A 26,608-nucleotide genomic window follows, 5' to 3' on the forward strand; every position below is an offset into this window, starting at 1 on the left:
TCGCAGCCGGGAGCTGGGATGCTGGCCGGGCGAGCCGTGCTCTTCCTCTCCCTGACCTGGACCACCTGCCGCGGCCTGGCGATGCCCCGGGTCGCAGAATGCGGCGTCTCCTGCTCTCCGGTGAGCTCCTGGCCCGCCTTGCCCGGCCCGCGGCTGGGGGGCCTCTCCTGCCCCCAGCGGGCTCTCCTCCTTAGGGACCCGTTCCCCTCAGGTGGCACGGGCGGGAGGCCCTGGGCGCTTGGTGGGGGAGGCCGAGGGGCCCCGGGGTGCAGGCGGGCCCCTCCCAGGAGCCCCGCGCCGCTGCCACCAACCGTGTCTCAGCCGAGGCGTGTGGATGCCCTGCTGAGAGCAGGCTGCAGGAGCACCCCGTCCTGTCCCTCGTCCTGTCCTGGACGGCAGGGACCGTTCACTGCAGGCCAGGCCCCCTTGACCTCACCTGCAGGTGGCGGCCCTGCAGCCCCGGCTGGAAAGTGTGCCTGTGTCCCAGGAGGTGCCCCCTGGTGCCCAAGACTGGCCGAAGCAGAGTGGGGACACAGCCCAGCAGGCGTCACGGGGACCGTGGGGGACGCGGCAGGGACACGGGCACAGAACGTGAAGGACCCGGGGTGGAGGAAATTTTGAGCCCCTGCTGTGTGTACTGTGGCTCGGGAATGTGTCCTCAGTGGTAGCACACAACGAGACAAGGTCTATGTGGTGGCCACCGTCGGGGAGGAAACAGGGTGGCCTGCCTTCCAGGGGCGGTGCCCAAGCCACCCTGGAGGACACGGGGGACACCCCGGCCTCTTCTGGGAGGAGGGACAGCTCGGCAACCCCTGGGAGTGGGTCCAGCCGAGGGTCCAGGGAGCTCAGTGGGGGACGGGAGGGCTTGGGGGGGCCGGGGGCCAGGCTGGGATCAGAGGTGCAGGGACCCCTGGGGGGCCGAGAGGCTCCCTCTGGCCGCTGGTGGGAACCGTGGGTGCAGAGGAAACAGCTGGGTCAGGGTCAGGGGCAGGGGCATGGTGGCGGGCTGGGGGCTGGGGGTGGTGGTCGGGACCCCACCCACGGTGAAGGTGCAGAACGGGAGGAGCTGCTCCAAGTGCACTCTGCGGGTGGGGCTGGGCCGCTGGGGTCCTGGTGCACAAGGACAAGTCACAGTGGACCCTGGCACACGACTCTAGCTCCAGCTGCTGGACGTGGGAGGTGGGAGGCCTGGGGGGGCAGGTTTTGGGGGAGGCAACTTGGTTTTGAGATGTGGGGTTTGGGAAGCCCGTCAGGCGTGAGCTGGTGGTAGGGGGGCAGCCGGGTGGGTATGAGTGGAGGTCAGGGCGAGGCCAGCACGGGCCCCATTTTGGGATGGGGGTAGGACGGAGCCCCCCCACCAGAGGTGTGAGGAGGAGAGAATCCTAAGGAAAAAGGAGGAGAAGGGGGCTGGAGGGGGACAGGGCAAGAGGAGGGGCGTTCCCTGCCCTGACGCTGCTGACCCCACAGGAGGGACTTTGGACTTAGCCCGGGAGCTGCAGCCACCCTGCTACCCTGCAGGGGTGGGGCGGGACGGGGGTGGCAGGCAGCCCCAGGGGGACGGAGGGCAAGGCAGGGGGTGGGGGGTGGGGGTGCCACAGGGGGTGGGGCTGAGGGTGCAGGTGGCCCCTGGGGGGTGGGGGGCGGGGGGTGCAGCAGGGGGTGGGGGGTAGGGGTGCCACAGGGAGTGGGAGGGCAGGTGGCCCCTGGGGGGGTGGGGGGCGGGGGGGTGGCAGGTGTTGGGGGGGTGAGGGTACTGCCGGGGGTGGCGGGGTGGGGGTGCCGCAGGGGGTGGGCTGGGGGGGGCAGGTGGCCCCTGGGGTGTGGGGGGCGGGGGGTGCGGCAGGGGGTGGAGGGTAGGGGTGCCTCAGGGGATGGGGGAGCAGGCGGCCCCCAGGAGGTGGGGGGGCCGGGGGCGCTGCGGGCAGGCTCAGGCTCGAAGAGGAGGAGGGCAGGGAGCCGAGGGAGGCTGGACTCCAGCTGGAGAAGCCAGGGGACAGGAAGCCTGTGGCTGCCCCCACAAGGGCACAGAGACCCACCCCAGCCACCGGCGCCCCAGGAGGACAGCTCTGGGCCTTGCCATATCTTGGGTGAAAAGTTGTCCAGGGAGGGCTGGGGGGGGGCAGGAGCACAGGCCTGTGATGCCTGAGGGGGCTGACTGGGGCACCAGGGGGCGCTCCCCGGTGGCTTGGGGGCCAGGGTCCTGGGCCCTGGGGAGGGGATCAGCCCCACAGGAAGGGAGCCGGGAGGAGTCCAACCCAGGCAGGCCCTTGGCTCTGGGGGTCGGCTGGGGGGCTGGGGGGGGGGGACACAGGCCCTGCCCAGAGACCTGGGCCTGAGGAGTCTCTCCCCAGACAGTCCCCACCCCTGGGGACTGCATGGGAAGCCCCGAGAAACCCAACGGAAAACCCCAGGGAGGTGGGGGTGGCCACAGCTTTGTCCCGCCCCGCTCCCCCCTCCCAGCCAGCCCCCAACCCTGCCCCCCCACCGGCTCCCTCCAGCCCGGGGTCAGGACCCTGGGCCTCCGGGTGCCCTCAACCTGAGCTCTTCCCTGCTGGCCCCTTGTCCTGTGTCTGGGAGGACGGGTCGGGCCCTGAAGGGCAGCCAGCCGCCACAGAACCCACCTGCAGGGGACAGTGGCTGGGGCCTGGGGCCAGTCCCCCAGGGTAGGAGGTGCCCAGCCTGTGAGGCAAGCAGCTGGGCCCCCTCTGTCTTTGAGCTGGGGGATGGGGGGCAGGGGTGTTCAGGTCGCCCAGGATAGCCGAGGCCGCCGGCGGAGAGGAGGTGGCGAGGGAGGCCCAGGACCAGGCCACCAGGCCTCCAGCGGGCACTGGGGCTGCGTATGGGCCTGCACCCCAGCCCTGGCCCCTTGTTCCCCGGGTGGCGAGGCTCGCTCTGGGGGTGTCCCGGGGACTCAGCCCGCCCCCCTGAGTGACGCCAAGACGCCAAACAGCAAACCAAGTGGAGCGGAAGCCCCAGCCCCGTGGCCACCCTTCTCACCCCGCGGGCAGAGGGTGCCTTAGGGGAGAACCGACTGCGCCTCTTTGCAAACACTGTCCCCGAGAGAGAAGCGGGTCGCAGCGGGGCAGGCGCTGGAATCCCGGGGCAGGTGTGGCCGGCTCCGTCCTCCAGGTGGCCACCAGGAGGGCAGGGGCTCGGGGTTTTTGTCAGGGTCCTGGGGGCTCAGTTCTCTGGGGGACAGAGGGCTCCGTCGCTGCTCCTGCCTGCCACCACCTGGTGTCGCCGGGAGCCGGGGCTCAGCCTCCCAGGGCAGCACCCCGAGCCCCCCCCCACTGGCTGGGGGGCCCACTGCCCACCGCGGATCGAGGCCTGCCGGCTGGCCGCCCACCCAAAGCCCAGCCCCAGTCCACCCACCCCCTGCGGCCCTGGGTCAGGCCGGAGGGGAGACAGCTGCGCCAGATCAGGTGCACAGGGTCCCTCCCGGCCGCCCAGGGCTCACCTCCTTGGCAGGGCTGCCCTGAACCCGCCGCGCTGCCCCCTCGGCTGCCCCCCCTCGGCCCTTCTCAACGTCTAACATAAAATAGACCCTGCTGACGACTACATTCCGGGTTGTGTCCCCGCCTGGAATGTGAGCTCCTCAAAGGCAGGCTCTCCCGGCTCTTTCTTTGACTGGGGACCCCGGCACCTAATCAGTGCCCTGGAGAAGGAACGGGGCCCCAAGAGCTTCCAGTACCAGCAGAAGTGCGGGTGTAGTTGGGGGAGGGAGCCCGCTGGTCCAGGGGCCAGGTCACACCATTTACTGAATGAGTGCTGCATGCAGAGCCAGGACCCCCAACACCAAGGACGACCGGGGGATGTAGCACCCCGAGCCCCGCTGACGGTGAGGGGCCAGGTGACTGCCTGGCCCCCTGGGGCTGGCTTCTGGGGAAGGACCAGAAGCGGCCAGGCTGACCTCTCACCCTCTGTCGTTGTTCTGTCCCCAGGGCTTCGCCTGCAGGAGCCGAGTGAACTGTGAGTACATCTCAGGCAGAGGGGGCAGGTGCCTTTGTGGCCCTCGTACACCCTGGTCACCAGGGTCACCCTGTCGTCCTTGCGACACCACTGGCCTGCCCCTGCCTGCCGCACAGGACAGAGTGTCCCTCGGGGGTCCCTGCCCACCACCTGATGCACGTGGGCAAGGCCCCCAGCTGTGCACCTGCCAGAGAGAGTTCCGTGTTCCTATTTAATTGGAGGACGCCACCTTTCTTTATGGAAGTGGCCACGCCAGTTTGCACCCCCAACCAGCGACATACGGAAACCCCCACTTCCCCTTAGCAACTTTGGTATTTTGTCCAACACGAAATGACACCCATGTAACTATAGCATTCTTGTCTTTCGTGGCTGCTGCGTCTGTGGCCCCAGGACATGGGGCGGCGGTGCTCCGGCCCGGGTCACTCCTGAGGGCCCCTCTCTTTTTCCTTTTGGCCTCCAAAGGCCATTCACACCCTTTCCACTTCAATGTGATCGTAGCCCCCCTAAGTCCCTGTGTTTCCTGCCCTGATGCCTTGACATACTTCTGAAAGTTTTGTTTTCATTTTGCTCTTTTTTTCGCTGGGGGTGGTTTCCACTGTGGGGTGAGGTAGGGATGCAACTGTGATGCTGCCTGGAGCTCCACCTGCAGGGGGGTCTGGTGTTCCAGCCCCGGGGGGGAGGGGCGGGGGGCTGGAGGAGGGGGTCCCTGACCCAGCGCCCCCTGTGATCTCAGGTCCTCACAGCCGCTAGCCGCGGGATCCCCTCCTCGTTGCTTCTTTTCCTAAACTGCCCCGCGGCTTGTGTTCCTACGTGCCGGAGCCCGCAGGTGCAGCCTGGAGAGAGGGGGCACCGAGGTGCGGCTCCCTCCCGTGCCCCTAGGTGAGCGGCCTTACCTGTGGCTGTGCTGGGGAGCTGGGGCCTGGCCGTCAGTGCCTGCGGGAAAGCGCACCTGCCCGCCCAGACCCGCGGCAGCTCCGGGACCCCCGGGTGAGGCGGCGCAGCTGGGGGTGCTGCCAAGACAACAGAGGCTGGAGACGAGGTACAGGGGACGTGGACATGGGGACAGAGCTAAGATCCTGGCGGGCCATCCACCCTGCTACACACTCCACAAGCTCGCCAGGAGAGGGAGCTGTGTGGCCAGAAAGCAGCACGACCGAGCAGCCCTCTCAGAGCTCGGAAAACTGCATTCAGAACCACAGAAGCAACAATGGGATCAAGGACAAATTCCAGACCATCCATGATAACAAAAAAGACACTAGGAATGACATCCCAAAGGCGATGGAAGTGCACCAGAAGGTCTCGCTAAAGATTCCCCAAACTGTAACATTCCATTTCAAAATGGTAGGAATACCCAAGAAAATGATGCATATGAACAAAATCTGGAAATTCTCGAAGCTGAGGTGACAACAGAGAGAATTAGAAATAAAGGAAAAGTAGTTTCAGAGATGAAGACTATACTAGAAGAACCCAAGAGTGAACAGACCCGAATATTAAAAACCCAAGAGAAATACAAGGCGAAAGGAGGCTATTTTTAAAAATAAAGAAGAAAGAGATTAAAATGATGTCTGAATAAACGGCAAGTGTTGCAGACAGGCCAACAAAGTCCCAACTATAGATGCTGAAGAGGAAACTCAAGGTGACAGAAGAAATAAATACTGAGAACTACAGTTCTCAGAAGATCAAAAAATTTTTTCTTGAAACTAGCTATGGTGAAGGCAAACCATATGCCCAAGAGTCCTGAATATCAGGGTCCCGAATATCAAACACCAAGACATAGTCCAGTAAAGTGAAAGGACCTTAAAGAGAGAGAGAAAAATCTTTTGGGCATGTAGGCAACAAGAGCAGGCAATTATGACGGAAAGACTTTCCAACATTTTCCAGTGGAAGGAAACAGACAAATGGAATGCGCAGCGCCGTGAATATGGCAGGAAAATTGTATTTCAGTCATCAAAGTCGCTCATTATTGCAGCCACAGAAAAGAAATGATAATTATGTGGCACAATACGGGTGTGGTGGACACATCGTGGACACATCGGGAACCGAGCCACAATGTATAAATGTGTGAGGCCAGGGGGTGCACCTTAAATTTACAGTGTTGCATGTCAAGTGTATTTCTTTTTTTTTTTAAGATTTTTATTTATTTATTCATGAAAGACACAGACAGAGAGAGAGAGAGGCAGAGACCCAGGCAGAGGGAGAAGCAGGCTCCCTGTGGGGAGCCCGATGCAGGACTCGATCCCGGGACCCTGGGGTCACACCCTGGGCCAAAGCCAGACGCTCACCTGCTGAGCCCCCCGGGCATCCCTCAAGTATATTCCAGTACCAGAATAGCGACCTCCCGGCACTGTACGAGCAGAGACACTGGGGATACCGACCCCAGAGCCCTGTGAGGCGTCTGCTAGGGGACGAGCTTTGGGCAGCCAAGCAGACCCATGGGGCAAACGTCAGAAACGGTGTGGGCCCTGCATGAGGCTAGCTGCGCACGGGCCGTATGTTAAGAGGGAGAGAGTATGGGACGTCATGGCTTTATGCTCATTATATAGGTGGCGACAGACATAAGAAATGAGTAAAGAATAAGACGATTTTATGCCAAGACCTGTTTTTACCACTTCTCACCCTGATGGTTACTGCTGTGGCCAGGACTGGAGTATGTGACATGGGGTGTAGCGGATGGCAGGCTGGGCTTGCCCTCTATTTCCCGTGTTCCTGGGGGTCAGCCTTCTCTGCACGGAAGAGCCGAGAAACAGATGTCACGTAGCAAAGGTCATGTGAAACCTTTACTATGAACTGGTAGGGGACACGTGACCCCAGGAGTCACCCTTGCGTTTATGTACATACATCGTTGCCCGTTCCACAGGAAGATCCCAGAACCAATGACCAGTGTGGAGCCAGGAGCCTCCCCCGTGTCCAGGCTGCAGCCACAAAACACCATTTCCCACCTAAAGAAACCAGGCAGGGCTTCCCGGAGAAGTGGCTGCCTCCCAGTCTGGGGCAGAGAATGTACTAGAAGAACCTAGGACGTCCTGTCATACCGGAGAGCAAGGACGCTCTCCAAGACTTTGGTCCATGTCAGCAGAACTTTAGGGAGCACTCAGCCGGCTCAGTCACAGGAGCAAGCAACTCTTGATCCAGGGGTTGTGGGTTCGAGCCTCATGTTGGGTGTAGAAAGTACTTAAAAATAAAATCTTAAAAAAAAATAAAAGTACTTGGAGCCAACCTGAAGAAGTTCCCATTAGCCAAGAGGATATCATTTGAGCTTAAAAAAAAAGTCAATAAATTGCAACCTGTGTGAACACACATATTCATAACGATATTGTTTTTTTTTTAAAAAAAGAAACTCTTCATCTTCTGCAGATGACAGGGAACCAAGTGCTCACCTCGAAAGCTGGAAGTCCAGCCTTGACCCTGCCTTTTTTCTGGGAATGCCACCCTGGAGGAAGTTCCAGCTAATAGGTGGAAACAAAACGGTAGAATGGTGTCACCATTTTGCGCCTCCCAACGACCTGAGTGTGGGTAACGCTAGTGTCAAACCTGGTGGAGGCCACACAGCCAGGCATCCTCCTGAAGGCGTCTGGCGGCAGCGCTAGTCCTGCCAGGGACTGGACCCTGAGCACAGTCGGGCCTCGGGGTCCTGTGGCCCATTTGCCAGAAATGCAGGGGCCTGAGGGTGGGTGCGGCCGTGCCCCAGGGATGCCTGGCACGACAAAGAGCCTGATTCTGCAAAAGGAGGAGGAGACGTGTAGACAAAACGACAGAGCAGACAAGCCAAGTTTGAAAAATAGGCCAGCCTCAAGTCTGTGTGTGGGGCTCATCCGGGTGGTGAAACCAGTGAAGAAATGCCAAGAAGCCAGCGGGCCGGTTCTGGGCGAGCGAGGCACGTGGCTTAGCTGGGGACCTGCTACCTGGTGGTGATCGGCGTTCTGCTCTGTCAGAATTCATGAAGCTATGTTTTGTGGGGGGTTTTTTTGGTGAGCTTTAGAGTATCTAAATTTCATTTTTACAATAAATAGCTTTTTTAAATAAGGGTCTTAGTGTTGTGTACACCTTCACTTCTTCAATAGGAGTTTTTGATCATTTGTCAAGTTTCCTGAGAGTTTCAGCAGATGTTTTCCAATGTGTGTATTTTTTAAAGATGTATATATTTATTTTGGAGAGAGAGCGTGCGTGAGCATGGCGGGGGGTGCGGTGGCAGAGGCAGAGGCAGAGGGAGGTGGAGAATCCCAAGCAGACTCCCCACTGAGGACAGAGCCTGACATGGGGCTGGATCTCACAACCCTGAGATCTTGACCTGAGCCAAAATCAAGAGTCAGGTGCTCAACCAACTGAGTCACTCAGGCACCTCCTGCATTTTTTAAAAAAGATTTATTTGCTTATTTTGGAAAGAACCAATGTGTATTTTATAATATCATCAAGCAACTTGGTTCCAAGTTATCTAGACCACCAGTTTAGCCTCAGAGCCCACAGACTGTCCCCAACTTCAAGCACCAGCATGTCTGGGATGTCACTTAGGCCTCTGACCAACTGGCTACAGGCCAGAGGCTCCCACAACCCCTCCTTGGGTCCAGTTACTTTACTTGATTGGCTCACAGAACTCAGAGAATGTTTTACTTGCCAGATAACCAATGTATTATAAAAGGATATAATCCGAGAAAAAACAGAAGGGGTGCAGGGAGGGGAGCATGGAGACCCCCATGCCTCCTGGGGTTGCCACTCTCCCAGCTCTGCATGCTCACCAATCCGGAAGTGCTCCAAACCCTGTCCTTTAGGGTTTTATGGACGCCTTTAGGGAGGGTTTGCAAAGACAAGATTGATGAATTCATTGGTGACTGACTCAACCTCCAGCTCCTGTCCCCTCCCCAGAGGTCATCAGGTGGTTGATTTCCCTGGCAACAAGCCCCCATCCTCAGGGGCTTTCCAGAACTTAACCTCATTAACATAAACTCAGGTGTGGTTGAAAGTGGTTCCTGATGAACAACAAAAGACACCCTATTAGCGCTTATCTCTTGGGAAATTCCAAGGGTTTCAGGGTCCCTACACCAGATAATGGGTACAGATCAATACATATTTCTTTTTTTTTAAGATTTTATTTATTTATTCATGAGAGACAGAGAGAGGCAGAGACACAGACAGAGGGAGAAGCAGGCTCCCTGAGAAGAGCCTGATATGGGATTCGATCCCAGGACCCCGGGATCACGCCCTGAGCTCAAGACAGATGCTCAACTACTGAGCCACCCAAGCGTCCCCATATTTCTTATTATAAGTTATCATATCACACATTTTTGATCAGAATTGCATTGGATGTATTGATTACTTTGAGACAGAAATGACATCTTATCAGAGTTGAGTCTTCCAACCATGAACATGGTATGCCTTTCCAACTATTCAGGTTTTCCTCAAAGCTTTTATTTATGCTCTTCAGAGGTTGAAGGATACTGTGAATGTTTTCTTTACTTTATTATAGTTCCTGGCTGGTGTTGCTGAGGTAAAGCAATGTTATTTTTAAAAAAGATTTTTATTTATTCATTTGAGAGAGAGCACAAGTGGGGGGCAGGGGTGGAGGAGCTGAGGGAGAAGCAGACTCCCTGTTGAGCAGGGAGCCTGATGTGGGCTCGATCCCAGTACCCCAGGTCATGGCCTGAGCCAAAGGCAGACTCTTAACTGCCTGAACCACCCAGGTGCCCAAAAGTAATGCCATTTTTCTATATTAATCTTGTATCCAACACATTTGTTAAAAACTCATTGTTATTTCTAATAGATTTTCCCTTGAGTCTTGGATGCCTGGGTGGCTCCCCGCAGGGATCCTGCTTCTCCCTCTGCCTGTGTCTCTGCCTCTCTCTCTGTGTCTCTCATGAATAAAGAAATAAAATCTAAAAAAAAAAAAAAAGATTTCCCATTGAATCTCTTAAGTTTTTGTATATAAATAATCACATATTCTGCAACTGATGACAGTTTACAAACCTATGTTTGTTTCTGGTCTTACGGATCTGGCTCCAATCACTAGGGGACGACTCATCTTAGACCTGATATTTATGACAGTGACTCCCAAGACTTACCAGTCATAACCAGGCTTATGGGGCCTCTGAAGGAGATGGCTTCCACCTAGGCAAGGAGGTGCCTTTCTTTTCCTAGTTTTTTAAACTTTCTTTTGTCATGAATAGAAAGTGAATTTTATGAAAACTTTGTGCATCTGTGAAAATAATCATACAGTTATTCCCCCCTTTGTAATTCTTTTAATGAGGTGAATTGTACTAATAGATTTTCTAATGTTGACCACACTTGGAGTCCTGAAACAAATCCTATCCAGTCGTGTTTAATATATTATTAAGTCAAATTGCTAAAATTTTATTTAGGATTTTGCAACTATATTCATACAGGAGACTGGCCTATACTTTTACCTTGTGTGAGACTTTGAAAAGCTAGCCGGCTTAAAAAAAAAAAAAAAGAAAGAAAGAAGAAAAGCTAGCCGGCAGCCCTGTCAACCCTCTTTCCTTTCCCTGGGGACACCTTGGCCATTTTACTTCTTTCACCACATTGCTTTATGTCTCTGCCATATTTTCCATCTCTTTGTCTCTGCAGCCTTCTGGGTCATTTGCTGCAAACTTTCGCTTCAGTACTTCTCTCTTCGGTGAGGTCCAGTCTACTCTAAAGTCACTTGTTGCATTTTTTAATTTCTATTTCCTTGGGTTTTGTTTCTAGAAACTCCGTTTATGTCGACTGTGCTTGCTCCGACTGTAGTTTTGTTTTTTTTTTTTCTCCCACTGCACGTACTTTCAAGCTTGTCTTGGGGTGGCTGGTCTGTAGTTCACATCTGGTGCGTCTGTGGCTGGAAGACTTTGCAGGGCTGTCTGTGGCCTGTCATTTCTGCTGGGTTTCCCTGCTGGTGTTTTGTTTTCTAACATATTTATCTTTAAATGTGTCTGCTCAGTGCCTTCTGCAAATGATTCCTGGTGTTCCCTGAGGCCTAGGATGAAGGCAGTTCCCCCTGGGCCAGATTTCCCCTTAGTTTCTGAGTGGTACCCAGGGGTAATCTGAGACAGTCAGGACCATTTTGAGTTTAAAAACAGATTGAGGTGTCTTGGGCCTTCCTAGGGATGCAGACCAGGCCTGGGACCGGCACCCAGACCCACCAGAGGTTATGGGAGGCTCTCTGTTCTTCCCTGTGTGCTCAGAGTAGCCACGCAACAGGGCCCAGTCTAGGGGTTCCTCCCAAATCCCCCCGATACAGGGTGATAGTGGGGCAGCTCTGCAGTGCCCCAGCAGACGTGGCTTCCTAAGCTCTGCATCCCTCTGCCCTTTCTCACGCTTTGTCCTCACAAGCCTGATGCTTTCATCAGCTTTGACAAGTTTTTGTGAACCTTTTTATATGCATAGTTGTTCCTCCAGCCTTGTTAGTTGTTTTTAGCGGCAGAGTTGGCTCAGATCACCGGGTCCAGCGTATTACTGGAAACGAAACTCCCGAATTGTTTTTAAACACACAGGAGTCTTTCTCTCTCCTCCCCTTCTTTGTTGATAGGAATTTAAATTCACCACCACATTTCACCAATTCCTGTGTTCACTGTTCCCTTTTGTAACCCACTTCTTCCTTTTGAGTTCCTATTTCTCCTTTTAAAAATACATCTGTTAGGCCTTCTTATAATAAGGCTCTGCGGCATTTTTTAGATCTTTGAAAAGACCAAATATATTTACTTCTCCCATGGGGAGACTCCTACGAGTCTTCATGATAAATGTGGGGTTCACAATGGTCTCCACAGAGTGACAACGACTACTTGTCCCCGTTTTTTGCACCACAAATAATTTAGCACACTTGTCTCTTCTCCTCGACGCTGTCAGCTGGTCTGGGGCAAGACCCCGGTCTTATACATTTTATTCTACAATAGGCAGCTTTCCCTCTATACGGCTCATTACCTCCCATGTTCCCCCACAAGCCCTTCTCTGCTTTGGCTCCAACTTTTTTATTTTATTATTTTTTTAAGATTTTATTTATTCATTTGTGAGGGACACAGAGAGAGAGGCAGAGACACAGGAGGAGGGAGAAGCAGGCTCCATGCAGGGAGCCCGACAGGGAACTAGATCCCGGGACTCCAGGATCATGCCCTGGGCCAAAGGCAGGCTCTAAACAGCTGAGCCACCCAGGCTTCCCTTTTTTTTTAATTCTGATTTGTACCTTTTCTCAGTTGGCTGGAATAGATCTGCTTTTTTTCCCAGGAAAGGTCAAGAGATGTGGATTTCTTGTTCCTTGCAGAGAAGACGTTTTTACACTCGTGAAGAGCATGTGGGTGGAAAGAGGACTCTGAAACACGTGGCTTCCCCCAGGAATGCTGCGCACAAGGCTCTACAGGTGGCCTCCATGGCAAGGGAACCTTAGACTTCCCTGCCCGTCCCCGCATCACCTGGCTGCCCACTGGCTTCACCATGGAGTCTGTGGACAGCTGGCGGTTTGGCCGCCTCCTTGGGGGGCCCCTGGGACTCTAGCCACTGCTCTTGGAGGGGGGTCCCTCTGGAAGGCTCAGAAGAGTCCATCAGATCCCACCCGTTGCTTACATTAGCTCCAAGACAAGGGTGGGCTGAGGACACACCGGGCCGGGGCCATGCCAGATGCAGGTGATTGTTTAGAACTGTGAGCGGCGTGGGAGGATTTTATCACTGACATACTTCCTAGCAACCCAGCTATTCACTGTTTTTTTTTTTTTAATATTTTTTTGAATTTTTATTTATTTATGATAGTCACAGAGAGAGAGAGAGAGGCAGAGACACAGGCAGAGGGAGAAGCAGGCTCCACGCACCGGGAGCCCGACGTGGGACTCGATCCCGGGTCTCCAGGATCGCGCCCTGGGCCAAAGGCAGACGCCAAACCACTGCGCCACCCAGGGATCCCCTATTCACTGGTTTTATTTTTTGTTTAATATCCAGCAGTTTGAGAGCGCCTGGGTGGCTCAGTTGGCTGGTGTCTGCCTTTGGCTCAGGTCATGATCCTGGAGCTGCAGGATCAACCTCAGGTTGGGCTCCCTGCTCAGAAGGGAGCCTGCTTCTCCCCCTGCCCTTCCTCCACTCATGTTCTCTTGCTCACTCGCTCTTTTTCTCAAATAAATAAAATCTCTAAAAAAAACTTACTCCTCAGTTTGGGAAGAGCAGGTGGCAGGAGACTGTGACCTCCTCGCCCATCCCTGGTCTACCCCCTTTTCATGATGAAGACAAACCCACAGGATATGAAGACATTGTACTCTGCGTACTTAAGGCTTTTTTTTTTAAATATTGTTTTATTTTTCCCACTTCTGATCTTCCATAAACTTAAACTGAGTTGGGAGAAACCTCCAATTGTGGGGTCAAGCTCAGTAAGACATCTCACCAGTCCTGGGGAGGAGTTTGGGTACTTGCTGCCCTCTTAGATACGGTGTAGATGGGAGGACGAAGGAAATTTCCTTTATAGCATTAGTTTTTTTTTTTCTTTAAATATTTATTTTATCTATTTGAGAGAGAAGGAGAGGGACGCCTGGGTGGTTCAGTGGCTGAACGTCTGCCTTCAGCCCAGGGTGTGATCCCAGGGTCTCAGGATCGAGTCCCGCGTCAGGCTCCTCACAGGGAGCCTGCTTCTCCCTCCGCCTGTGTCTCTGCTTCTCTCTGTGTCTCTCATGAATAAATAAATAAAATCTTTTTTTTTTAATTTTTTATTTTTTATTTATTTATGATAGTCACAGAGAGAGAGAGAGAGAGGCGGAGACACAGGCAGAGAGAGAAGCAGGCTCCATGCACCGGGAGCCCGACGTGGGATTCGATCCCGGGTCTCCAGGATCGCGCCCCGGGCCAAAGGCAGGCGCCAAACCGCTGCGCCACCCAGGGATCCCAATAAATAAAATCTTAAAAAAAAAAAAAAAAAAAAAGAAAAGCCCATTCCACTGCATGGCTGTGCACAGTCTGCCCGGCATCCACCTGTTGACGGACATCTGGGTTGGGGCTACTAACAATTAAACCACAATCAACATTGTGTTTTTGTCACCACTCGTGGGTCAGTGTGGAGGCTCGGAATGGCTGCATCACACGGCAGCGGAGCTCTCGCCTCCAAGGACGTGGTGGGCCCTCGGACATTCCCAGTAGCAGCATCTGCGGGTGTGCATTCGTCGGCACCTGCACCTGCACCTGCACCTGCACGGGGAGCGGCGGCCCCAGCCTGTCTGCCATCCTCACACATACCACAGCCGGCGGGCCGCGGTGGGCTAAATGCGCATCTCCTAGTGTCTGTTGCCGGTGAGCACCTCCCCACGTGCTCAGCGGTCGCTCTGTCCTCGAGGTGAAGAACGTGTTTGCATCTTCCTTGCTGGGCTGTTGGTGTCCATATTATTCAATTTGGGAAGGTCTTTCCAGGTGCTGAAGACCAGTTCCTTCCCAGATATGTGATCTGCAAGCATTTCCCTCAGCCTGTGACTTGTCTCTTCATGCTCTTACTGGTGTCTCTCAGAGATACATTTTTATGAAGTCCAGTTAATCGATTTTTTCATCTACCGCCGTGATTCTGTGTTGTAGTTAAGAAATCTTTGCCTAGGGGATCCCTGGGTGGCGCAGCGGTTTGGCGCCTGCCTTTGGCTCAGGGCGCGATCCTGGAGACCCAGGATCGAATCCCATATCGGGTTCCCGGTGCATGGAGCCTGCTTCTCCCTCTGCCTATGTCTCTGCCTCTCTCTCTCTCTCTCTGTGACTATCATAAATAAATAAATTTTAAAAAAAAAAGAAAAAAGAAAAAAGAAAAAAAAAGAAATCTTTGCCTAACTCAAGGTCACAAAGATATTTTTTTTACTATGTTTTCTTTTAAAAGTGTCGTAGTTTTAGATGTTATAGTTAAATCAACAGTCTGTCTGGTGTGACCTCGTGTGTGGTACAAGATTTGGATTAAAGTTCTTGCTTGTTTGTTTGCTTATGGACATCCAGTCGATGGAGCACATTCGTTGTAAAGACTGTCCCTCTCCCACTGGGCTGCCCAGGATGTTTGCCGCGAGTCCCCCGTCCACACATGGGTGTGTCTATGTGGGGACTCTCTTCTGTTCCATCCACTTGATGCCAATACCCCACTGTCCTAATCCCTACTTGATTACTTATAAGTCCTGAAATTAGGCAGTGTTGGTCTTCAGATTTGTTTTTTTAACAAAGATGATTTGGCTATTCTGGAATCATTGCATTCCCAAGTGAATTTTAGAATTAGCTTGCCAGTTTCTGGGGGCGGAAAGAGGTCTTCTACGAAAAGGATTTTGATCAAAAGTTCATTGAATCTATGGATCGATTTGGGGAGAATTGACATCTTAGCAATTTTGAGTCTTATGCCCCATGAACACAGCATACTTCTCCTTTATTTGATTTTCTTTAATTTCCCTCAGCCATGTTGTGTAGTTTTCAGGACATAGATTTTGTACATCTTTTGTCAGATTTGTCTGTAAGTATTTCATAGTTTTATGTATTACATTTAGCAAATGTAAATGGTATTTTAAAAAATTTCAATTGGCTATTGTTCTTTGCTAGCACACAGAAATACGGTGTGTTTTTGTATATTGACCTTGATTCCTGCAATTTGCCAAACTCACTCATTACTTCTAGCATCTTTTCTGTAGATTAGATTTTTACAGAGACAGCTATGTCATCCGTGAATGAAGACCGCTTTACTTCTTTCCAAACTGAAAAGGAAGTTCTTTTTCTTGCCTTATTGCATTAAGTAGGATCTCTAATACAATGTTGAGTAGAAGTGCTCAGAGCAGGGATCCCGGTCTTGTTCCTGATCTTTGGGGAAAACAATCCTTCTTTCAACGGGCAAGCATAATATTAACTGTAAGTTTCCCACAGATGGTCTTCATTAGATTGAGAACATTTCCTTACTTTCCTTGTTTGCTGAGTTTTTATTAGGAATAGATACTGGATTTTCCAAAATAATTCTGCTATGACTATTGAGATGATCACATGTGCTTTCCAAAATTTGTTAACACAATTAATTATACTGATTGATCTTCTAACATTAAACCAATCTTGTATTCCTAGGACCATTATACTTGGTAGTTATGTGCTACCCTTTATATGTTGTTGGATTCCGTTTACTAAAATTTTGTTTAGAGTTCTGCTCTACGGCCATGAGATATCTATAGTTTTCTTGTAAGGTTTGGTAAGGTTTTGATATCAGAGAATGAGTTCCAAACTATTCCCTCCTCATTGGTTTTCTGGAAGAATGACAGTATTTATTTCTTAAACATATGTTTTCATTGACTTTTCTCTATTTTTCTGTTTCCTATTTCTTTTTTTTTTTCTCTTTCCTATTTCACTGGTTTCCACTCTGATCTTTATTTTTTTTCCCTTCTGATTACTTTGGGTTTTGTTACTCTTCTTCAGTTTGAGATTTAATTGACATATAACTTAGCATTAATATAAGTGTCTGCATTTACTCTTCTATCTCTAGTTCCTTGAGGTGGAAGCCGAGGCCACTAATTTGAGATTTTTTTCCCCCTAAATGTAGTTTAGTGATACAAATTCCTCCCCACCCCTCCAAATAGTGCTTTGGCAGCATCCAAATGCTTTTCTATGTTATCTTTTCATTCAGTTCAAAGTAATTTCTAAATTCCCTTTTCATATCTTCTCTGCCCCAAGGGTTATTTAGAAGTATATTGTTTAGTTTCCAAACATTGGGAGGTTTTCCAGAAATATATATATATATATTTTTAAAAGATTTTATTTATTTATTCATAGAGATGCAGAGAGAGAGAGAGAGAGAGAGGCAGAGACACAGGCAGAGGGAGAAGCAGGTTCCATGCAGAGAGCCTGACGTGGGACTCCATCCAGGGTCTCCAGGATCACGCCCTGGGCTGCAGGCAGCGCTAAACCACTGCGCCACCAGGGCTGCCCCAGAAATATTTTTTTAATTAATTTATTTATTTTAGAGGAAGAGAGAGAGAGAGAATGAGTGGGTGGGTGGGAGGGAGAGACTCTCAAGTCAACTCCGCGCTGAGTGCACAGCCCGACACGGGGCTCCATCCCAGACATCATGACCTGAACCGAAACCAAGAGTCAGATGCTTAACTGACTGAGCCACCAGGTGCACCTTGAAACATTTATTTGATCTCTAATTTAATTCCATTTTTATCAGAGAAGATCGTTTGATCAGAATCCTTTTAAATTTATCGAGACTGTTTTATGGGCCACATAGTCTCTCTTGATAAATGCTCCGTGTACACTTGAAAAACACGCAGATTCTACTGTTGTTGGAGGGGGTATTCCATAGATGCTGATCCAGTCGAGCCGGCGGGTTGTGTCACACAACGCCACCCGGTTCCTTCTGGTTTTCTGCCTACTTGTTCCGTCAAGTAGAGAGGGAAGATGGTTGCGGTCAACGATAATTGTGGGTTTGCCTATCCCCCCTTTGTAGGGATGTTTTGTTTCATCTCCTATGAAACTCTGAATTTAAGAGCATAATATCAACTTACGCTTGTTACGTCCTCCTGGTGGATTGCTCCCTCTGTTATTCTGAAATGAATATTCTTGTCTCTGCTAATATTCTCTGCCATGAAATCCATGCTGCCTGGTCCCAAATACTCCGTCTTCCTTTTGATTAGTGCTAGTGTGCCGGGCCTTTTTGCATTTGTGTCTTTGTCTTCCCATTTAAAGTGTGTTTCTTATACGCAGCTTATAGTTGTGTCTTGCGTTTTTATACAATCTGAAAACCTTTGCCTTTGCCTAACTATGGTATTAAACATTTACATTTCCTATGATCATTGAGACGGTTAGGTTTCGATTAATCATCTTCCTACTTATTTGTTCCATCTCTTCTTCGTTAACTTTTTCTTCTGCCTTCATGTGGGTTCGTTATTTCTGTGTGTGTGATTTCATTCTGCCTCCTTCGTTGACTTAAGAGTTCAAACTCTTTGTTACTGTGATTGCTTTGGTGGGTGGTTGTTTTTTTTTTTTTTTCTGTTTGTTTGTTTTGGTGTTTATAATGTGTATCTTTAACTCATTATATTCTCCCTCCAAGTGAAGATGCACCGCTTCAGGGAGAGCCTAAGCATCTTTCCCAGAGGGCAGCTCCATCTCTACCATCCATTTGTGTTTTAAAATTTTTATTTTGGGGGGATCCCTGGGTGGCTCGGCGGTTTGGTGTCTGCCTTCGGCCCAGGGCGCGATCCTGGGATCCCAGGATCGAGTCCCGCGTCGGGCTCCTTGCATAGAGCCTGCTTCTCCCTCCTCCTGTGTCTCTGCCTCTCTCTCTCTCTCTCTGTGTCTATCATGAATGGATAAATTTTAAAAAAAAATCTTTTTAAAAATAAATAAATAAAATAAAAATTTTATTTTTTTAAAGATTTATTATCTTGAGAGAGACAGAGACAGAGAGAGAAAGAAAGCAAATGGGGGAAGGGGCAGAGAGCAAGACTCTCAAACAGACTCCCCACAGTGCACGGATCCCAAGGACACGGGGCTCCATCCCACGATCCCACAACCCCGAGATCAGACCTGAGTAGAAACCAAGAGTCAGAGGCCCAACGGGCTGAGCCAGCCCCCCTCTCGCCACCCAGCCTAGGCCTTTGCGTTGTAGTCACACCCTTCCCTTCTAGGCGTGTTCTAGACTCCACAGCGCATTACTATTATTGTTTTGTGTAAACAGTCAATCCTCCTTTAAATGGATTTTTTTTTAAGATTTTATTTATTTATTCATGAGAGACACAGAGAGAGAGAAGAGGCAGAGACACAGGCAGAAGGAGAAGCAGGCTCCCTGCAGGGAGCCCAACGCAGGACTCGATCCCGGGTCTCCAGGATCAGGCCCTGGGCTGAAGGCAAGCGCTAAACCGCTGAGCCCCCCAGAGGTCCCTAAATGGATATAAATAATGAGAAAATACCTTGTGTATCTGCCACGTGGTTGTCCTTTCTGGTGTTCTTTATTCCATTTGGTACCATTTCCCTTCCTACCCAAGGGACTAATATTTCTTATTTTCTTGGTAGTTTGGGTCTTCTGATGAAGAATCTTTCAGCTTCTCTACGCTAAGGAAGTCCACAGAGCCCGTGTTTCCCAAGCTCTCCGGGGGTCCACAGGCAGGGCGGGCTCGGCTCCTGCAAGGAGCTCACTGTTGCGCTTACCCTCTACGATCTTTGTACACACACGTGTGTCTTCTTCCTCGGGGGGGGGGGGGGGGCTCCCACCCTGCTTTCTGTGCCACTGGCTCCCAGCGAATTCATGGGGGTGTGCCTCGTACTTTTTTCGTCTCTCTTATACTAGCGCTCACCGACTTCTCAGATCAGTGAGTTTATGTTTTCATCAAGTCGGGGAGATACCTGTTTCTTCGCGTTTTCTTTCTCACTCCCCCCATTCCTCCCGGGACCCTCCGGACGCTCGCTGCGTCACTGCAGTTGTGCGGCTTCTGCTTCTGCTATCACATCACCGCCACCACTAGCTCCTTCCGCCTACTGTTGGAGACTGTCCGCAGCTATGTCAAGCTCCCCAAACTTTTTCTAAACACCTAATCTGCTATTAATCCTATCTGATGTATTTTTCATCTCAGATGTTACATTTTTTTCTAGAACTTGGGTTTGAGCTCTGTCTCCCTGTCTATCTGCCATCTTTATAATGAACTGTTTGAACATATGGAAAACAGCTGTAATAATGACTTTCATGTTCTTGACTTGCCAATTCTAAAACCTGCACCCATTTCAATTTAATTGATTCTTCTCATTGTATTTTCCCGATTTCTTTGCACAGCTTGTAATTTTTTGTTGGCCGGCTGTCGCTGTCAAGGCGGAGGCCAGACTCCTGCAGACTAGGTGCCTGCCCAGGCCTGGTTGGGAGGGAGGAGGGACGCCGCCCCGCGTGAGTGCAGGCCGCTGTCCCTCGGGTCTCCTGGGCTGCTTCCCTCACGTGTGTGCCTGTGCGCACGCGCGTACACACAGCGTGGACCTGCGGGGAGTGTAGTCCGGGACTCCCCTGTCTCACGCTCTGTCCTGCACACGCCAGCACTCTGATCCCCCCAGGCTCTCGACTTTTCCTCTGCTCAGGCTGGAACTGGGCTCCCCTTGCCCCCCCACCCCCTTCAGACAGCGACACGTTAGTTTGTGGGGTTCAGCCCCGGTCCCCTCAAGGGCGTCACTGTCCTCCCCTTCCTGAAACCGTCCTCCACAGCCTGCCTGCCCACATGTGGCTGGAGGAGCTCCCAGAGCAGAAGCCACCTGCGGCCCCAGGCCCGGTGGGATGGGGGGCCCTGCTGTGCACCTCCAGGTCCTGTGTCAGCTCCCCAGGGAGGGGGCCTCCCAGCCGGCCAATTCTGCTGTAGTCTCACTGCACAGGCGCCTTCAGTGCCAGCTCCCTCTGCTCCCCCTTCACTTGAGGGTTAGCAGTGGGTCCCTCTCCTGTGGTGCCAGCACTTACCCGAGGTCCAGCCCCAGCGAGATCTTCCTGATGTATCCCCAAGGGTCTGCCTTGGGGGACCCTGGGAGTTCTGGTCCCCGAAGTACCCACTGAGCACACACACCTTCCCCTTCCTGGACACACGGTCCCATGTAGGGGTTACTTCCTCCACCATCCCCGACACCAGGCCTGACTGCTGTCCCTCACACCTGCAGAGGAGCCACCACCTGTGCAGGAGGGCACCTGGGCCGCCAGCTATGGGGCACGGGCCTCCCCAGGGCTCCGCGGCTCAGGGGGAACTAACCCCACAGTCCCCAGTGAAGCGAAGTCCACAACTCTGCTCAGCCCTGGTGCCTGGACTTGAGACCCCGGCTGCACCAAGGCCTCGGGGCCAGTGTACCTGCTGACCTGTGAACAGGGGGTCATGACCCCATGCCCCCAGCAGGCCTGTTCTGTTGCCCAGCTTTAACACAGGCAAGGGGGTGGCCAGCTTAGCAGAAGGTGGGCTCCACTGCACCTGTGCCGGCCAGGTGGGGCAGCAGCTCCTACGTTGAGGTGTAGCCTCCTGCCCACCCTGGCCTCTCCTGGCGCCCGGTAGACAGCCGGCTCAGGGGTAGGTCCACTGTTCACTGGGGGCCAGTTCTCTGGCTGCACTGGGGCAAGACAGTGGGCCCCCTCCCCGGACAGGCTGTCCCTGAGCCTTGCCACTGGTTGAGCCACCCACAAAGCCTCCCTGGGCCCTGGGGAGCCCCGGGCACTCACCGCCCTCCTCTCCTCCCCAGGGAACATCTTTAACAGCTTCTGCCGACACGCCCCCAGGTCCTTGTCCCCGTCGGTCCTGGAGGCCCTGACGCTGTCCACTGCCATGAAGTGCGCCCCCCGCGATGACTGCTCCCTGGTCCTGCGCGTGCAGGCCTCCCTGACGCTGCACGGTGAGAGGCAGCCCCGTGTGACGGTGGGATCACCCAGGGAGGGGCCGGGGGGCTCAGGCTGCTTTGACTCCACAACAATCCAAGGGGCAGGGCGGCTCAGAGATCCCCACTACCTGCCCTTCACGGAGAGGATTCGAGGCCCTGGTCTGACCAGGCCTGCGCGGCCCCTCCCTTCCCCCAGAGGGCCTTCGGGGCCTGGAGGCCTGCTCCATGAATGTCGACACCCAGGAGACACGGTGTCAAAGCGTGAGGGTCTCCCGAGCCTCTCGTCGACTGCAGGTGGGGCGGCAGGTGAGGCCAGGGCCTGACCCCGACCTGCTGGCCCACCCTGAGGCCTTTGCCAGGCAGGAGCAGCCGTCCCCTGCTGCTCCTGGACACCCGACCCACCCAAGTTCCGGGACTGGCGACCCCTTGTCCTGGGTTCCAGCCTTGAGGGGGAGCTGACTGGCCAAGGAGGGGTAGCTAGAGCCCCAGGTCCACCTGGCTCTCACCTGTACATGCCCAGCTCCAGGTGCATTTTGACTGCTTCGAAGTGGGTGTGGCTCAGAGCCTCTACGTCACCCTGAGGACAGTCCCCCACTTCTGTGGGATCCAGCTGGACCGGCAGTACCGCGTGGAAGGTGGGTGCCCGGGCAGCCCGAGCCCAGCTGCAGTGGGCTTCTAGGGACACGCTGGGCAGGGGGAGGGCACGTGCTGAGCAGCTTCACTGAGGTCACAGGCCCCGGAAGAGGACAGACTTGGCAAACCCCTGGGGCTGAGGCCCAACTAGGGGGCCAGCCGCTGGGCACCGAGGGCCAGGCCCACCACCCCTGTGCCATTTGCAGACTGTGGAGACCAGGACGTGGGGAGGAACCTGCCCGGCTGCTCCGGTGAGCCCCCTCCTCGGGTGGGACGCGGCCCCGCAGCCCCGGGGACACCCTCAGATTGCTGGGGGCCGGGCATCTGGGGCCCCCCACCGGGGAAATCGGGAGGGGCCTTAGGTGGGCGACTCCCAGCTGCCGGGGCCTGGCAGGGGTCTGCACTTCGAGGCTCTCAGGACAGGTGTCGACCTCTGTCCAGTGACCCCTAGTCCTGGCGTGGCCCCCACTTGCCGCCCTTCTAGCCAAGAAGTTCTCTTACTGGGTGGACCGCGACCGCAAGGTCGTTCGGGTCCAGGCCCCCGAGGCCCCCGGGGGCTCCGACTACTACGTCCGCCTCTGCCTCAAGTGGTTCACCTGTGAGGACGTGGGAGCCCTGGCGAGGGTGAGCCCAGGCCCAAGCCCCGGGCCCCTCCTGGCCCAGAACCCCCACTCCCAGACCACGCCCCCAGGCCCCGCCCCGCCCTCCCCTGCCCCATGACCACGCCCCCGGGCCCAGCCCAGCCCCCTGATCTCGCCCTGGCCCAGCCCTTGCCCGTGACCACGCCCTGGGGCTAGCCCCACCTCACGACCACGCCCTGGGCTAGCCCCGCCCACGACCACGCCCCCGTGCCCCGCCCCGCCCCGTAGCCCCAGCCCCTAAGCCCCCCCTGCCCCGCAGGTGACAGCCAACGGGCTCTCCCGCACCGTCTTTCTGCCCTACAGCCGAGAGCTGCCCTGCTTGTGCCTTGAGGTCAGTGACAGTGTGGCCTTGGCTCCGGGGAGGACTCGGAGGGAGGGGCACGGCCTGCGCTGACCCCGGCCCCTCCGCAGGGCTGGTCTGCGACCCCTGATGCGGTGCGGATGCAGGCCTGTCCCTTCGAGGATGGCAAGTGTCCTGTGGTGTGGACCAGGGGGAGGGAGGGGGGCCGGTGGCAGCCCGAGGGACACAGGGGTGAACCCTTCGGGCAGCCCCCCCGAGCCTGCCCCGGTGAGCGCGCAGCCGGAGGCGGGTCCTGGCCGGTCCTTCCAGGGGCAGAGTCTGCAGAGCCACGTGTGTGCACAAGTGTGTGCCCAGTTCCTGGGAGGCACTGGCTGCGGCCTGGCTCCCCCGGAGGAGCCGGGTCGTCTTGAGAGTGGCTCGCGGGGTCCTGGCACTGAGAGCCGCAGGAGAACTGCATCCGAGGCAGGTGACCTGAGCTGACCTGAGCCCCGGGGGGGGGGGGGTGTCCTGGGGGGGGTTCCCCGCAGACACAGAAGCACTGTGGGATGCCGTCCACTACCACCCGGGGGCCCAGGCCCTGAGCTGGGAGCCTGCCTGTCCCGTGAGTGGCCACGTGAGCCTGTGCTGGCGCCCCGGGCCGGGGGCACTCTGCCACCAGCTGGAGCACTCCGGCCGCGCAGCCCACGGCAGGGTGAGTACCCAGCAGGTGGGGTGGGGTGGGCGTGGCCACGGGCCTGACCTGAGCGCCCTGCAGGTGCAGTACCCGCGGGTGGACACGCAGCCCCAGCTCTGCCTCAAGGTGAGTGGGCCAGGCCACAGCCCACCCAGGGCAGGACCAGCTCGTAGGGAGGGGCAGGCAGGGGGCTCTGGGGCACCTGGGGCCTGCAGCCACACACAGCCCCACACCCTGCCCCGCCCTGCAGCCCAGCCCCCCAGTGACCCCTCTGCTCCCATCCTGGTCCGAGGGTGGAGCCCGGGATCTCGTCCCAGCCCCCATCCCCCAGCCCCCGCACCCACTGCCACAGCCTCATGCCTCCCGACCTCTCCGACCTCTCCGCAGTTCTCCACCAGCCGGGGCTTCTGGGTGAGGTGCCCTTTCAAAGGGCAACGCTTCCAAGGTGAGCTCTGCATGGGAGGCAGGGAGGCCGTCCTGGCCGTGTGGACGCAGCAAATAATGCCCTTTCTTCTGCTCCCCTGACGCCTCTCGGGTCCCTGGGACGGAGGGTGGGAAGAGGGTGGTCCCAGGCCTCAAACCTCCACCCCCACAGCCTGGAAGATGACCGTCCAGCCAGCAGCCTCTCAGGGCCACCTCCGGGTCACCTTCTTCTCGCCCGAAGCTGCCCACTTCCAGGTGTACCTGTGTCAGCAGAGGAAGACGTGGCCCCCTGCCTGCCGCCCCGCATTCTGGGCCACGGCCCTCCCTCCAGCCTCAGTGAGCTGGCCTAGGCGGGGGCTGACCCCTGGGGTCTCCTGCAGGCCTCGACCTCCCACAAAGCCCTGAGTCAAGCCCTCGAGGCCCCCTGGGGCGCAGGGGTGCAGAGTGTAGGGCCAGTCCTCCCCCCCCCCCGCTGCTAGTGACCTGCCCCCTCCTCACCAGGGTGACTTCATGACAGGCCCTGCTGTCGCCTTTGTAGACGTTCCCAGGGACGAGGCTTGTGTTCCCAACACCTGCATCCAGGTGGGTGGTGCTGCCTGCCCAGCCCTGCCCACCCACTGCAGCCCCAGACCTGTTTCCCATCATGAAGCCCCTGGGATCTCCTCCCCCAGAGCTCCTGGGGGTGCCCTGTCTCTCAGGGGATGCTGGGTGGGGGCGGGGGGCAACACCCGCTGGTGTTGACTGAGCCGGCCTGCCTACAGGGCCGGAGGACCGACATGCTCTTCTCCGCCCCCCAGCAGCTGTGTGACCTTCGGTGCCGTGAGTGACCCCACTAGGTCCCGGGCCCCAGGGGTGCGGGGGGAGTGAACACCCACGGGCTGAGCCTGGAGCCTGTCTCCCATTCTGAGGACGGGGTGGGCACCACATGGAGAGACTGGGCATTGCTGGGGGACGGAGGGCCATTTGCCCTGAAGTCAGGCCTGGCTTTGGAGCCAGGGTGAAGGCAGCCGCATAGAAGGCAGGGGCCTGGCCCCACCCCTGCCTTGGGACGTCAAGGACCCCAGAGGCCCATCCCCAGCACCCACAGCCCATATCGCTGCACCAGCGGAGCCGCTTCCTCCTCCCTGAGTGCCCACCACCCCTGACTAGGGCTCTGGTGCCAAGTGTCCAGGAACCCAGGATGTCCCTCAGCCCACCTTCACCCACCCAAGCCACCGACGCCCAGACTACTGGGAGCTCAGGCTTAGGAGACCAGGCTGACCCTGTGGGTCCTGGGTGTGGCTCGGGTGGCCTTGCCTGGGGGTCCTGAGAAGGACCGTGGGATGTAGGTGGGGAGCAGACATCGCCTGTGCGGCTGCTGCAGGGACAGTGGACTGTGGGAGCCCTGGAGGCGAGAGGGGACAGGAAGGGGGGCTCGCCCCCAGGGCAGCCCCAGGCCTGCCCCTGCCCCACTGGAAATGCCCTAGAGCCTGGGGTGTCTCTCAGACCCGTGTCCTCCACCTCCTCCCCACCCCAAGTCTGGGTCCTGTTCCCTAGCAAGGTCGCCTCCAGCTGATCATGGGCCAAAGGGGCGACGGTCACCCCTGGGAGCCTGTGTCTGGATAGGGCTCCACCGCCTATGGGCCTGGTGACCTGGGAGTGGACCCCCAGCACTGCCGGAGCCTCCAGGCCACACGGGGGTGGGGGAGCAGCGTCAGAGGGAGTGGTCGGGGTCCAGGCCCGCATGGGCTCTGCAGGGCTGGGCAGCCTGGAAGGGCCCGGGCCTCTCCTTCCTCCTGCGCACGGTGGGGGAGCAGGGCCCTGCAAGCCTGGGGTGGGTGACCGAGGCCCCGTTCCTCTCTTTCCAGCTGCCAGCCAGGGAACAGCAGACTGAGGCCAGGAGCCGCGCACGGCATGAGCGAGTGCCCGGCTGAGCACTGGGGGGCGGGGGGGGGCAGCGCCTGGGCCCCAGAGCCTCTGGCCTCAGAGCCCAAAGGTGCCTCACCCGCACCCAGGCCGTGGGGCCTGAGCCACGGGACTTTGAGCCAGACGGAGGCCTTTCAGGCCCGACGGACTTCCACGCCCCAGGCCAAGGGCCACCCACCGGCCGCTGGGCTGTTGGATGTGCCCCGCAGAAGTCTCACGCTGGCTCCTGAAGGCCGCCGGCTGCCCCTCCCGAGCTCCATCGTCCGACTCTGGAGTCCCCTGCCCAACCCACAGACGGCAGGGACAGGCCCCGGGCTGCCCCAGATGGTCGGCGGCACTGCAAATGCCCTCCTAGCCCGTGGCCCGTCTCCGCTGTCCCCCCCCCGTAATGGGGCTGCTGCCCCCACAAAGCCAGTACACACCCCACACTCAGTAAACACGTGTCCGCCAAGCTCGCCTCTTGCCTTGAGGACAGAGATGGGGTCCGCAGGGCAAGCAGCCCCTTGGGCACGTGGGTGGGCAGGGAGGATCCTGGGGCCCTGTGGGATTGCCTCCGGAGGTGAGGGTGGGACCACAGATGGCAGATGGACCCTGCCAGCACCCCCACCACACACGAGCCCCCAGGCTGCCCCCGAGGTCACCCCGTAGGCTGGAAACGCCGTAGCCCATGGCCTGCCCAGGCCACGTGTGGGAAGCCCCCCTCCAGGGTCCCCATAAGGTGGCTGCCCGAGGCCAAGCCAAGCCAAGAACTGAAAGAGGGATGGGACCCTGCGGGGGGCGGTGGTCAGGGAGGCC

The 26,608-nt window shown here is 55.9% G+C and overlaps 1 protein-coding gene across 3 annotated transcripts; it reads left to right on the forward strand.

Annotated features, from left to right (window-relative positions):
- Positions 1-26,256, forward strand: IL17REL (interleukin 17 receptor E like). 3 transcript variants are annotated; one of them, XM_055327785.1, is made up of 16 exons: positions 1-120; positions 3,942-3,969; positions 21,103-21,252; positions 21,434-21,543; positions 21,758-21,872; positions 22,077-22,121; positions 22,355-22,494; positions 22,771-22,842; positions 22,923-22,977; positions 23,340-23,503; positions 23,567-23,611; positions 23,873-23,930; positions 24,081-24,244; positions 24,410-24,490; positions 24,670-24,727; positions 25,756-26,256. In XM_055327785.1, the coding sequence occupies exons 1-16, from the start codon at positions 19-21 to the stop codon at positions 25,779-25,781; spliced, it is 1,413 nt and encodes a 470-aa protein (XP_055183760.1). In that variant the 5' UTR covers positions 1-18; the 3' UTR covers positions 25,782-26,256. The 3 variants fall into 3 exon arrangements, with proteins under 3 accessions (XP_055183760.1, XP_055183759.1, XP_055183761.1); XM_055327784.1 differs by having other exon boundaries at positions 23,340-23,611; XM_055327786.1 differs by having other exon boundaries at positions 15-120; positions 21,140-21,252; positions 23,340-23,611.
- The last annotated feature ends 352 nt before the right edge of the window (positions 26,257-26,608 follow it).

Source organism: Nyctereutes procyonoides, unplaced genomic scaffold (genome assembly GCF_905146905.1).
Source record: "Nyctereutes procyonoides isolate TBG_1078 unplaced genomic scaffold, NYPRO_anot_genome, whole genome shotgun sequence".
In the NCBI taxonomy this organism is placed as follows: Eukaryota; Metazoa; Chordata; class Mammalia; order Carnivora; family Canidae; genus Nyctereutes; species Nyctereutes procyonoides.

Bases quoted from the DNA above. Each gene is read 5' to 3' on its own strand.
- IL17REL (XM_055327784.1), top strand. From the start codon at position 19: ATGCTGGCCGGGCGAGCCGTGCTCTTCCTCTCCCTGACCTGGACCACC. The intron at 22,495-22,770 runs GTGAGCCCAGGC...CCTGCCCCGCAG, and splicing joins ACGTGGGAGCCCTGGCGAGG to GTGACAGCCAACGGGCTCTC. The intron at 23,931-24,080 runs GTGAGCTCTGCA...CCACCCCCACAG, and splicing joins CAAAGGGCAACGCTTCCAAG to CCTGGAAGATGACCGTCCAG.